At 50.8% G+C, this 13046-nt stretch overlaps 2 protein-coding genes across 2 annotated transcripts in view; one reads left to right on the top strand and one right to left on the bottom strand.

Moving 5' to 3' along the window:
• Positions 1-13046, top strand: part of LOC143696056 (uncharacterized) — a 317065-nt gene that overhangs the window by 37694 nt on the left and 266325 nt on the right. The gene's annotated exons all lie outside the window — the stretch shown is intronic.
• Positions 1-13046, bottom strand: part of LOC143696053 (uncharacterized) — a 1205294-nt gene that overhangs the window by 1003744 nt on the left and 188504 nt on the right. Inside the window, 1 exon segment of the mRNA XM_077191259.1 lies at positions 3148-3835. Within this exon segment, the coding sequence (XP_077047374.1) occupies positions 3148-3835 (688 nt within the window).

Below are 13046 nucleotides of genomic sequence, written 5' to 3'. Positions count from 1 at the left end.
GGGGACCTTGTGCCTGCCCTTGTGCCCAGGGCGCCTTTCCCCGCCGCCCGCCCGCCCGCCCGCTCGGGGGAAATGCCCCCTGTGCCGCCCCTCAGGGCCGCCCCTCGCCGCTGCCCCGGGCGCTCCCGGCGCCGCCTGGAGGGGCCCAGGCCTCGGCCTCACCCTGCTCAGCCCGAGGCCTGGAAAAGCAGATTCAAACACCCACCCAGAAAGTGCCCCAGGATGCCAAGGTCAATCTTTTGTCACCAGCACGGCTTTGCTATCAGAGTCTGGACGGGAGTAGAAAATCACCAGGGGAAAAGAGCATGAACAAGTTCTGCCTTGGCACTACCTCAAGCTGTGGGGTACCAGTTGTTGCTTTCACTGGCTCTGGATTGAAGGCACTTGAGACAGTAATTCATGTTCAGACTCAAGTGTTTATTATTTCTTATCAGTAAAACAGCCTCATTACTGGGAGTTCAGCAGCTTTTCATTAGAAGGCACAAAATGGCCAACAATCTCTTGTTCCAAGGTCTTTTAAGACTAAACTATCCAATTAGGAACTGACACCTAGATTATTTTCCCTTTTAACCTAATAACTGATCCCAAAGAGCCTGCAATGTGGAATTTCTGCCCAATTACAAAAAGCCACCCAAACCCATGAAGAAGAAGGAAGAAGCATGAAGAAGAAACCCAGGACAAAACACTGTGCCCTCCATTTTGCTTCCATCCACAACATACTAAAAATCCCAAAACCTCAATTTCACAGAGTCAGAGTGGACCAAAGCCCAAAAACTGGAGGTGATAAGAATGGACTAAAACCACAACCAAGGAATCTGCATGCTCCGAAAAGGCAGATCCAAGGAAGAGCCTTGCTAAACAATTCTCAGAACATGAAACTAGTTTTGGGGAAAAGTTTACTATGCATGAGGGTCTATGAATATGCACCAGGCTGATGTAAGGGGAAAGGTATTTCAGGGGATCCCTGAAGGTAACAGGGTGCTCCTGGCTGAGTGCCAAGATGCACCCGGCCGTAATAACCTTTGCTCCATGGTCCTGGTCTCCCATTGTCCCTTATTAAACTTTTTACATTTCCACAGGAGAGTGGAAATACCTTTCCCCTTACATCAGCCTGGTGCATATTCATAGACACTCATGCATATCCATAAACTACTTTACATATTCCAGGAATGATTTTACATGGCCCCTCCTTGGGTCTGCCTTTTCAGAGCATGTGTGTTTCTTGGCTGTGGTTTTGGCTCCTTCTCTTTATCACCTCCAGTTTTGGGTCTTGGTGCACTCTGCCTTCAGACGGGGAGTGCTGATAGTTGGCAGATCTGTACAGGTGTCCTCATCCTGTGTGCATTGGATTTTATCCCATCTGTCGTGAACGGCGGGAGAAATGCAACACACTATACGCGTGAATGGCAAATCTCGAAGTTTATTGAAAACTCACACATATTTATATTGGTGTTAATGAAGTTTATACATATTGCAAAAGCTGAGCTCATTATTGGTTAAAGCACCCTTGGATCAACCACACCTACTTCTATCTTCTAATAATTATTTTGCTTCTATGTTTGCATTCTTCTAGCTTCTCTACCTAAGATAACTACATTTTCTGGCAAGCGATTTTCTCCCCCGTCTTCCCGTTTCAGAGAAGGTCACTGTGACCTTTGTCAGTGATTGGACACTGGTTGCTTAGTTCCCAGCTTGTTTCCCCTATCCTTATCCATTGGTATCACATCGAAATGTCCTTTCTCAGCTAACCAATTATCCAAAAAGCCCTCTACACCCATCCAAGCAGGCAGTTTAACACAAGCAGCTATTTCACTGAGCTTAATTAACAACAGAAATAAAAACTATAGAACAAAGTTACTTTAAAAAACAGTCCCAGCCCATATTTGATCCCAGTCTGTGTGGTCCTGATCCATATGATCCCAGTCCCTGGGATCCCAGTCCATAGAGTCCCAGTCCATATTTGATCCCACTCCAGGCTATCCTGGTCTGGAGGGTTCTGATCCACACGATCCCCATCCATGTGATCCCAGCCCATATTTGATCCCAGTCCGTATTTGATCCCAGTCTGGGGGGTCCTGCACACATTCCCAGGGTCTGGAATTCCAGTTCCCAGCCAGGAAAAAATCTTCCTGCCCTTGAACTTCCTTCCTATCCTCTCAAAAAATTGCAATAAAATTATAAACAAAGAAATAATAATTGAAATTAAATAAATTATAATAAAAATAAAATATGAAAATCTCATGTCTTCTTTACAATACTCCAACTATGAGTCAAACCAAACCAACAACTATTACTATAATATTACCAATGCATATAAATAAACAAATTATATATCAAGAAATACCTTTTGAAAGTTTTAACTCGATGACTAATGTACTTTAGATAAAAAAATCTAAAGAAACTACCAAGCAATCTAACACCTCTTAGTTAAATAATTCATATTACAAATATATAAACACAAAACCAAACACCACTACAATTTCTCAGACATTTCAACCAAACAATTAAACTTTAATAACATCCTTAAGTACTCTTGAAAAATTAAAATTATTTTTAAAACATTAATTGTGTGCAGGTGGTTTTATTTTGATATTGGTTTTTGGATTGTTTGGGATAGATGATTTAAAAAATGGGATTTTTATAGGAATTGAATCAGCTGAGAAGGTGGCACTCTGCAAACAGAACTGACTGAAAATAAACGGGACAGAATCAGTAACTCTGAAAGTTTTATTTGCTATCAAATACATCCCACACACCCAGGCCCACACAATCGCTATCCCACTGCTCCAAATTGGGATCCCACTTCTCCCAATCCCCTTCGAACCCCATCTCACCCTGGTGGCTGTGGAATGGATTGAGTTTGGCATGGGATTGAGTTTTTTGAGGAGGGAACAAGGAATTTGAGGTAGGATTGAGCCTTTTTGGGTTAAAATTCAGTTATTTTCAGTGGGATTTGAGTGGTTTTGAGGGGACAGATCCATCCCTCTTGGCTTCTGGAGTAGAGAGAGATGGAGAAGAGAAAAAAATTCAGGCCAAACCAAAGGAGAAGCAGCCAGGTGTGTTCCCAACATGGATCACAGGGAATGTGAGTGACCAGGGCTGTGCCCAAAGTGCCTCCTCCAGTGGGGGATGGAGCTGCAGCAGCGCACGAAGCTCTTCCCGCACTCGGGGCACTCGCAGGGCTTCCCTTACCGGTGCCTCCGTTGGTGTCGGGTCAAGTGAGAGCTGCTGGAGAAGCTCTTCCCACACTGGGGACACTCGTAGGGCCTCTCCCCTGTGTGGATGCGCCGGTGTTTGACGAGGTCAGAGTTGCGCTGGAATCCCTTCCCACAGTCTGGGCAGCGGAATGGCCTCTCCTCTGTGTGAATCCGATAGTGCAGGAGGAGATTGGAGCTGGTCTGAAAACTCTTCCTGCATTTATCACACTCGTAGGGCCTCTCCCCTGTGTGGGTGCTCTGGTGCCTGACGAGGTTGCAGTTGCGCTTGAATCCCTTCCCACAGTCGGGGCATTGGAAGGGCCTCTCCTCTGTGTGACTCTGATAGTGCAGGAGGAGACTGGAGCTGGTCTGAAACCTCTTCGCACACTTGGAGCACTCATAGGGCCTCTCCCCAGTGTGGGTCCTCTGGTGCACGATCAGGCTGGAGCTCTGGCTGAAGCTCTTCCCACACTCCCCACACTCGTAGGGCCGTTCCCCAGTGTGGATCCTCTGGTGCCTGATCAGGTGGCAGTTCCTCCTGAAGCTCTTCCCACACTCCACGCACGTGTGGGGCTTCTCCCCATCATGGAGCTGCTCATAGAGCACCAGCTCCGAGCTCTGGCTCCATCTCCGGCCGCCTTCCCGGCCCAGGCTGCCTCTTTCCCCCTCACATCCCCGCCATCTGCGTTTGCAGCCCCTCCTCGTGCGGCATCTCCGGGCCTTTTCCTCCCCGTTGGCTTCCTGCGCCGTGGAGCCGCTCAAAACGGCCTCTGCCACCAGGTTCTGCCGCGGGCATTTGTCCTCCCTGCTCTCCATGCTCAGCTCCTGCTCTGGGCGAGGAAGGACAAGGACAGCATGGGATTTGCCTCCGTGCCACAGGCAAGGGCAACGAGATCCCCCCAGGGCCCACCCGGGGACGCACTGCCCCCTCTTGGCTCTCCCCATTTCGGGATGCCGGGGCTCTTTGGGCTCCCGGGCTCCCTTCTCCCCTCATTCTCTGCCCTGGGCTGCAGCGGCTCCAAGGAGTCCCCCCTGCCCCTCTCCAGGCTCTTGAGGCTCCCGCCAATGGCGGCGCTCCCCCCTCTCTGGCCTCCCCACTTTGGCCTCCTGGGGCACACAGGGCTCTGCTCCTCCAGGCTGCCTCTGCCGGCAGCCGCCACCGCCACCCCCCGATGTCCTCCCGAGGGGCCTTTTCCGCTCAGCCTTGGACTTCTTCATTCTCCAAACATCCCCCCAAAAACCCAACCCAGGGACCCCCCGGGATATCCGGGCCGGGCTCCCCCTCCCCGCTCACCTGCGCCATGGGGGGGGGCGATGATCCCACAGGTGGGGGCTGCGAATTCAGGCAGGGCTCGAGACCGCGTGGCTGCCTCAGCTCAACCTTGATCCGCCCTTGTCCCTCCTCTTCCTCCCGCTCCTCCTCCGTCTTATCTCCACCTCCTTCTCCTCCTCCCTCCTAACCCTGCCTCCTTCCCTGCTCTTTCTCTTCCCGCTCCTCCTCTTCCATCCCCCCTCCTCCTCCTCCCCTGTCTTATCCCCACCTCCTGCTCCTCTTCCATCCCGCCCCTTCCATTCCTTCTCCTCCTCCTCCCCCTCCATCCCTGCCCTTCCCTCCCTCCTCCTCCTCCCCCAGCAGCAGCCACACCCTCGGTGCCCCGTTCCCGCAGCCCTCGCAGCCCACGGCAGCAGCGGCCATGGAGCCGGGCCAGGTCGGCATGGGCAGCGCGGGGCTCTCGGCTGCTCCCAGCCGCTGCGGGCGGGGGGAACCCGGCCCGGGCCAAAGGAGAGGCAAACTGGGCAAACTGGGGGCAGATCACAAAGCTAAGGATGCAGCAGAAAATGGAGCTGAAAGAGTTAGTTTAATATTCACTCCAAACGAGGAAAAACTGGAAATTCCAAAGTTTAGGGAAGCCGAGAAAAAAGAATTAAACAAGATAGGAAATGAACAAGATAAATCAGGGAAATAGAAACTTCTACATGGAAGACAATTACTTAATAAAATGTGCTTACTAGGAAAAGATTAGAAGACGTGCATCAGAAACCCCACTGGCGTACTCAAGCTTTGTGTGATCATTTTTTAAGGAATTTTGGGTGCACTGGGATTTTTGGTGTAGCAAAGCAAGTCACTGAAAGATGCTTAATTTGCCAAAGGATAAATAAAAAACGTGATGAGAAAAACAACATTAGGAGGTCATGAGTTAGCTCGTCGACCATTTCAAAATATCCAAGCATTGGATTTGTTAGGTTCTGGATTTATTTGGAAAAAAACCCATTTAATCTAGAAGAAAGAGAATATGCCATATGTTAGACAGGAGATTTTAGGAGAATAAAAATCTTTGAAGTATCAGAAACACCCGAGGAAAAAACCAAGAAAATAAGGGGAATGAAAGGGAGGGGAACAAGAGGAAAAGTCAGAAAGAGAGTGGGATCCTCTGCAGCTCTTGCCCCCTCCGTTGGCGGCCGAGGCGCCTGTCCCGGGTCCCGGCTCGCTGCCCGCCTCAGCTCCGCCTGCCCCGGTTTCCATCCCAGGTGCGGGCTCACTGCCCAGGGCAGCTCCACCTGCCCCGGCGCTGGCGGTGAATTTGTGTGCCCTGGCCCCACTGCCCGGCCCGCGGCCGCTCTGCCGGCCATGCTGGGCAAGATGGGGTTGCTCTGTCCTGCCGCGTGGGCCGAGGTCACCGCGCCGACCGCACCGAGGGCGGGTCCCAGCCATCCCATCCCCGGCTGCCCTGCCCGTGCCAGCTGCGCTGGGCAGCGCCGCTGCTGCTGCCGGGGTCTCCCACCTGCCTTTTCTCTGCCGGGAGCTGCCGGATCAGCCGCCAGAAGCCATGTGGGGGCTGCCCACGCTCCGGCTCGGCCTCCACGGGAAGATCCCCCTCTGGCGATTCCGGCAGCAGACCCTGCCCACACTCCGACCGAGCCTCGGCGGGATATCCTCCCCTGACCCCTCCTGCTCTGAGTTACGTCCCCTTGGTAACCACAGCTCCGGCTGTTCAGGGAAAATCCCTCTCTCTAGAGGAAGCACCTTATCGAAACACTAGGAGCTCAGTTAAAAGGCAGCCCTCTCCAAATTCTTTCTCAAAACACGGGAGAAAGGCTACGGAAGGTAAAAAAGTGAAAGAGTTAGATGAAGGGATTGCTCTATTGCCGTGAAGAGAGGTTCCCATGGCAGGGATGCGCTGCCCCGCCCCGCGGGAGCCACCGGCGCCCCTGCCGGCCGTGCCCGGAACTGCACCCAAGGGGAAAGCGCCGCGGCCGAAAGGCCGGGACCGGCTCCGGGCTCTGTTTGTTGTCACTGCCGGAGCTGTTGATACACACTACTATTATTATATTATACACACTAGTAAAGAACCGTTATTCCTAATCCCATATCTTTGCCTGAGAGCCCCTTGATTTCACTATCCTAAAAATTAAGAGGGAGGGGGTTTGCATTCTCCATTCCAAGAGAGGCTTTTTCTGCCTTCCCAAGCAGACGCCTGTCTTGTAAAGCAAGACAAGCACCCACAGGCACTGAGGGGGGCTGCAGGAGGGGCAGAAGAAGGCCCTGCAGCACTTGGGCACAAAGGCCCAGCAGGTGAATGCAAGAAGGGAGCAGCAAAAGGCCAAGCTGAAGGCAAAGGCCAGGGCAGAGCTCCTACAGCCCCTGAGGGATCAGCCCCAGGGCCCAAGGGGGCCCCAGCACCCAGGGCACGGCTCGGCCACAAGCACCCGGCAGAGGCATTGCCCTCCTCGGCAGGGCACAGCCCACCCAAACAGCCTCTGGCAAGGAATCAGGGCTCCAGCTGCAGTGCACAAGGACACTGCAAGCAGAGACAGCAGCACCCTCAGGACCAGCAAGTCCAGCCCGTGATGGACATGGATTGGCAGGGCTGTCACAGCTCCCATCACACCAGGGACCCTCCACACTGGAGCCCTTGAGAACATTCAGGTGGGTCTGCATTGAGAGGAGGCATTTCCTGATGGACACAGGGGCCTCTCAATCTGCTCTGAATCTTAGACCTAAAGGGGAAAATAGTACAGGAATATTTTAATTTTTAAGGGAATGAGTGGGAAAGATGAGCAGGTATGATTTGTTCAACCACTATTAGAAGCTGTGGGGGATAGGTTTGAAATAAATGAATTTCTTTTTCTTCCTCCTGTGATTGTAATTAACTAGGAAGGAGTTTGAGAGCTGGATTTTAATACTGTAAAAAGGGATACAGAGGCTAGTTCTGTTGTACCTCTGTGTCAAAAGTCTGACAAGGCCTATGCTGAAGTGAACCCAGAAGTGTGGGCAGCCCCAGGGAAATACAGAAAATTAGATATGGAGCCTCTACAAATTAAAGCAACCAGGACAAGCACTACCCTGTTCCAAGAGAGGGAAGGAAGGGCTCACAGCCTGGTATTGAGTCCCTGTAGAAGGCAGGGCTTTTGGAGCCAAGGATGTCTCCCTACAACACTCCTATCTTGCCAGTCAACAAACTGGAGGGATGGACACAAGGAGGAAACACAGAATTTTCAAGTGTTAAAATTAAGATTAACTGAGGCGAGTGGCCTGGGCCTTCCAGACAGGGAAAAAGAATTTGAATTATAGGTGGACGTTAAACAGGGTCTTGCCAAAGGAATTCTTGTGCTAAAATGTTTAACCCAGTGGCCAGAGAGCAGCCTCATTGTCTGCAGAATTGTGCAGCCACAGCTTCCGTGGGAGCAGAGGCCTGAAAACTGATGACAACAGGAGGATCTCCTAGAGTTCAAGTCTGGCATCAAGTTAAAGCTTTGACAACCAAAAGAGCCTCTAAATGGATGAGCAGGGCTCGGTGATTACAGTATGAAACTTGTTCAGTGGCACAGGAGGATTCAGAACTGAGGACAGGGCAAGGGTTTAACCCAGCCTCCTGTTTGAACAGCCTGGAGAGGGGCTGGCAAGGAACCCAGGACTGCACTCAAGGGACAGAGCTCCCGAGCCAGGCTGGGAGAGATTGATGGGACATTCCCTGGCCTGAGGCAGACAATGTGTTTGTGGATGGCTCTGCAAGGGCAGCAGGAGGGAAAAGAGCTACAAGACAGGCTGTTATTAAGGAAGGGGAATCAGACAAAGCGCAGGTCACCGCCCCATGCTCAGCTCAACCCACGGAGCTGTGGGTGCTTGTAAGAGCCTGGCACTGAAATGCCCTGAGCAGGAAGGCTTCAAAATCTTCTGCTGACACCATGGCACCTAACAGGGGGGCAAAAGCAATTCTGACTGCTTCAGCAAGCACTGGATCACTTATTAACCTATTGCTAAAACAAATAATTCAAAGATAATGGATTGTGGAAGCAATAGATTCAGATGGGGAACTCATTTTACAGGAAAGACCCTTCAGGGGGTTATGGCAGCTTTAGGAATACAATGGGACCTCCATAACCCCTGGCAAGCCCAGAGCTCGGGTTGGGTAGAAAGAATGAATGGGGAAATAAAGAAACACCTTTGGAAGCCGGAGATGGAAACCAAGATGCCATGGGTACAGCTTTTGCCATTGGCCTTGGCAAGAAAAAGAGCCAGACCCAAGGCAGATATTCAATTATCTCCCTTGGAATTCATGTCTGGAATTCCTTACCTGGGCAATTCTCCACCTAGTGCAGGGTGGAAATAAGGGATGTAAATGTAAGGCAGGCTGTAGCCAGGATCCTGTCTCCTGTGGAATCTCTCCCCCAGGAAGCTGGGCTGGCACAGAGCCTGCCCTGGGACTTTGCTGTTGCCAACACCCAGCCAGGCCATCGGCTCCTGCCTAAGGAGTGCAAAGCAGCACCACTGGTGGCCAAGGGGCCCACGCCAAGTGTCCCTGAGGCCAGAAACAGCCGCCAGCACAGCTGAGCACGGGGGGACCCCTCAGCCTGGCCTCAGGGGCTCTGAAGCCCCGGAGATTTGCACTTCCCGCCTGCAGCAGGACCATGGGAGCCGCCCCTGAGCCTGCCCTGAAGGCAACGCAGCAGCAGCCAGGGCTCCACAGCGGGCCAAGCCCCTGGGCCTGCCCACAGATCCTCTGCTCAAACCCTCGGGAATCCTGGCCACCCTCCCCTGGCACCTCCAGCCACTGCGGCCAAGCCTCGCTGCCGCTGCTGCAGCTCCAGCGCTGGCTGGGCCTGCACTGCCACAGCTGCTGGGGAGCACCGCGGCACAATTCCACCCTGGGGCTCACTCACACCCACACTCTGGGCTGACTGCGACTGCACTGCTGCAAAATGTACCCATCCTGCTTCTTTTAAATCTTATTTCTCTGCTCAGAAAGGTTTCTCTACTCAAAGGTTTGCCTTTGGGAAAGAAATTTTAAAGGTTTTATTTAAGGGGTTCCCAGTCTGTTCGGATGTTAAACTCATCTCCACCACTCAATGGAGATGAGTTTAACATCCGAACAGACTGGGAATAGCCCAAAAGACACCCACAGAGATAACGACCAGCAACAAAACATCAACGCCCCGCAGCAAACAGCAACCAACAGCTACCCCAGACACTGCCCCCGCACAGCTGGAGACACCTGGTCTGGAAAAGGCTGAGAAGGAAATCCAGGAGTGTGGGCCGAATTCACATGAAAGGGGAAGAAATCCGAGTCTAAAAGGAAACCAAACACTAAAAACTTACACGACTTGGAAGCAATGAACATTAAAGCAGTGGATTTAGATTGGTTCAGACTAGGTAAAGTTTAGGAAAAATCGAGTAAAACTGACATGTCATGGAATGATTTTTCCTGCACAGCCGGGCTATGTGTGGATGAAATGATTTCTGTTGCCCATCCTGGCCAGAACCAAGTAATGCCTTGACTCTCTCACACTAAAGAGATTCCTGGAGAGTTTTTGTTTTCCCTACAGTTTCAGTGATAAGATTACAACATGAGAAACATTTTTTATAATAATCCTACTTTATATTGTCATGTAGGTTTGGGACAGAAGGGTGAGAATCAATTTTTGGTCAGGGTTTTTCCATGTTCGCCTTTATGTTGCATTTTGCAAAATTGAAGAACTTTAACCGTGATACTTTTAACTCTTAAATAGTTAATACTTTTTTTTAAAAAAGCAGGGTGAAGCTGCAAAGGGAAACAGCAAATGGAGAATGTTGGGAAAACTTTACTATAAATAAATGGGGGGGAATTGAGATGAGGGACTACATTTTGTTCGTCATGAAAAAGAGACCAGTGTGTTACAAGAGTTGTCTGCTGACTATTTCTGTACTACTTCATGAGATATGAGCCACAAGGATACCAGGGAAGGGGTTGCAGGAGCCCACACATAGTCCCACCCAGCAAATGGTACAAACAGATAACTCACAGAAATAACGACCAGGGAAAGGCTGGGGAAAGGGCAGGGGCAGATAAACACCCAGCAGGGAAACCTTTCCCGCTGACAAATGGTACAAGCAGATAACTCACAGAGATAACGACCAGGGAAAAGCTGGGGAAGGGGCAGGGGCAGATAAACAGTCTGCAAGGCAGGATATTTGCTTGCTTAAGCTTGATAGGGCACAGTTTGCAAGGCAGGACATTTGCTTGCTTAAGCTTGATAGGGCACATATTGCGTTAATCATAAGATTTTGGTAATTTTCCACAGAGAAGTCACCAAATAAGGACATAGGGTGAAGAAGACGCGGCTGAGGAAGACTCTGCAGCCTTTATCACCCACCACCAGGAGACAGAAGGATGACCCCCTAGCAACAACCAGTGCAGGCGCAGAGAACTCTGAGATAACATGAACTCCTGAAGGATGGAGAGGATAAAAGGACTGAATCAGAAACTAGTTGGGGCGGCAGTTGGTGGAGCGGAGACTCCCCTGTCGCCCAGCGCTGAGCCTTTGCTTACGTAGTATAACTGCTTCAATAATTAATAAATTCTTTGATTGGAAATTACTCGTTTTGAGTCAATTTTATAACAATGGGGTGTCCAGAGGGTCCCTGTGCCCAGGAAAGGGGGTGCACGGGCCCCGGTGTTGAGGAAGGTGGTGGGTGGGGGCTGTGGAAGGCAGGAGTGGGGGTCCAGGGGGTGCTGGGGTCAAGGAAAAGCGGGGGCTGGGGTGTCTGAGAGGGGGAGGGCCGGGAAAGGGGGTGCGGGGGGGCATTGGTGCTGCATGAGGGGGTGCAGGAGGGTCCCCGTGCTGGATAAGGGGGTGCAGGAGGGGGTCCCTGTGCCTGAGAACGGAGGGTTTGGGAGGGTTCCAGTCTCAGATATGGGGGTGCACGGGGGTCCCGGTGCAGTGGAATGGGGGTTCAGGGGGTTCTGGTGCTGTAGCACATCAGAGCAGAAGCAGCATTCGTTTAACCCATGGTCTGCCAGGGAACCACAAAACCATGTCCCATTCCCATCCTTTCCACATTTGGACTGGTACATGAGCTGCTTTTTTGTTTCCTTTGTTATCTGTTTCACCACTTTTGCTTTGTCTCTATTTGCCAAGACCAGTTTGAGTCATTTGATTTTCCACAAACTCCTCTTTTCTCTGCTAACAGATGATCTGATCCCATCCCATGGTGAAATGTTGTGTTCCTCATTTCAGTGGATTGCTCAGCAGGAAGGTCAGGAGCTGGAGCTGTCTGGTTGGTTATTCCGAGGGCAGCTTGTAATCTAATGGTGCCATTGAAATGAGAAATGGGTTCTGTGGCTCCTGATATGAATTGGTTTGGGTTCCCAGGGGCTGGTCCATGGTGTTGTAGGATTTGTTCTGCTGGCCGTTCATCTTCTCCCCATTTTTGGCCGCTCTCTCCAGCCAGGGCTGCATCAATTGACCATTTGTCTCTAATTAAATCATCAAATACTTGGATTCCCAACTGATTTCCCGGAACTTGTGGTAGCAAGAACATCTCAGTGCTCTAATCCACCCCATATAACATAGACAGTGACAGCACACGTTGGAGTGGGCAGAGGGATGATTCCCCCCCATTTATTTATAGTGAAGTTTTCCCAACATTCTCCATTTGCTGTTTCCCTGTGCAGCTTCACCCGTTTCTCTTGCAGGGTCAGATATCCTCACCCCGGGCTCTGCCTTGAGCTGTGCAAATTCCATCAGTGCAAGCAGGCAGAGCTCGGGGTGAGGGGCAGGGGGAACCAGCCCAATTCCTGCCCCAGGCAAGAGACCCAGGTACATTGGCCAGGCTTTGCCCAGCAGGGTTCATTTGCATTCCTAAAGCTCCTCTCCTGGCTGACTAGAACCAAAGCTTCTCTTCCAGGGCTGCCATCTGGTAAGTCACATGTGGCCCCCGGAATCTGCTTTTTTAAAAAAAAGTATTAACTATTTAAGAGTTAAAAGTATCACGGTTAAAGTTCTTCAATTTTGCAAAATGCAACATAAAGGCGAACATGGAAAAACCCAGACCAAAAATTGATTCTCACCCTTCTGTCCCAAACCTACCTGACAATATAAAGTAGGACTATTATAAAAAATGTTTCTCATGTTGTAATCTTATCACTGAAACTGTAGGGAAAACAAAAACTCTCCAAGAATCTCTTTCGTGTGAGAGAGTCAAGGCATTGCTTGGTTCTGGCCAGGATGGGCAACAGAAATCATTTCATCCACACATAGCCCGGCTGTGCAGAAAAAATCATTCCATGACATGTCAGTTTTACTCGATTTTTCCTAAACTTTACGTAGTCTGAACCAATCTAAATCCACTGCTTTAATGTTCATTGCTTCCAAGTCGTGTAAGTTTTTAGTGTTTGGTTTCCTTTTAGACTCGGATTTCTTCCCCTCTGATGTGAATTCCGTCCACACTCCTGGATTTCCTTCTCAGCCTTTTCCAGACCAGGTGTCTCCAGCTGTGCGGGGGCAGTGTCTGGGGTAGCTGTTGGTTGCTGTTTGCTGCGGGGCGTTGATGTTTTGTTGCTGGTCGTTATCTCTGTGGGTGTCTTTTGG

This window comes from Agelaius phoeniceus, chromosome 28 (genome assembly GCF_051311805.1).
Source record: "Agelaius phoeniceus isolate bAgePho1 chromosome 28, bAgePho1.hap1, whole genome shotgun sequence".
NCBI classification, from domain to species: Eukaryota; Metazoa; Chordata; class Aves; order Passeriformes; family Icteridae; genus Agelaius; species Agelaius phoeniceus.
Note: the sequence above shows the minus strand (reverse complement) of the source record. Positions and strands in the feature narration are given on the sequence as shown.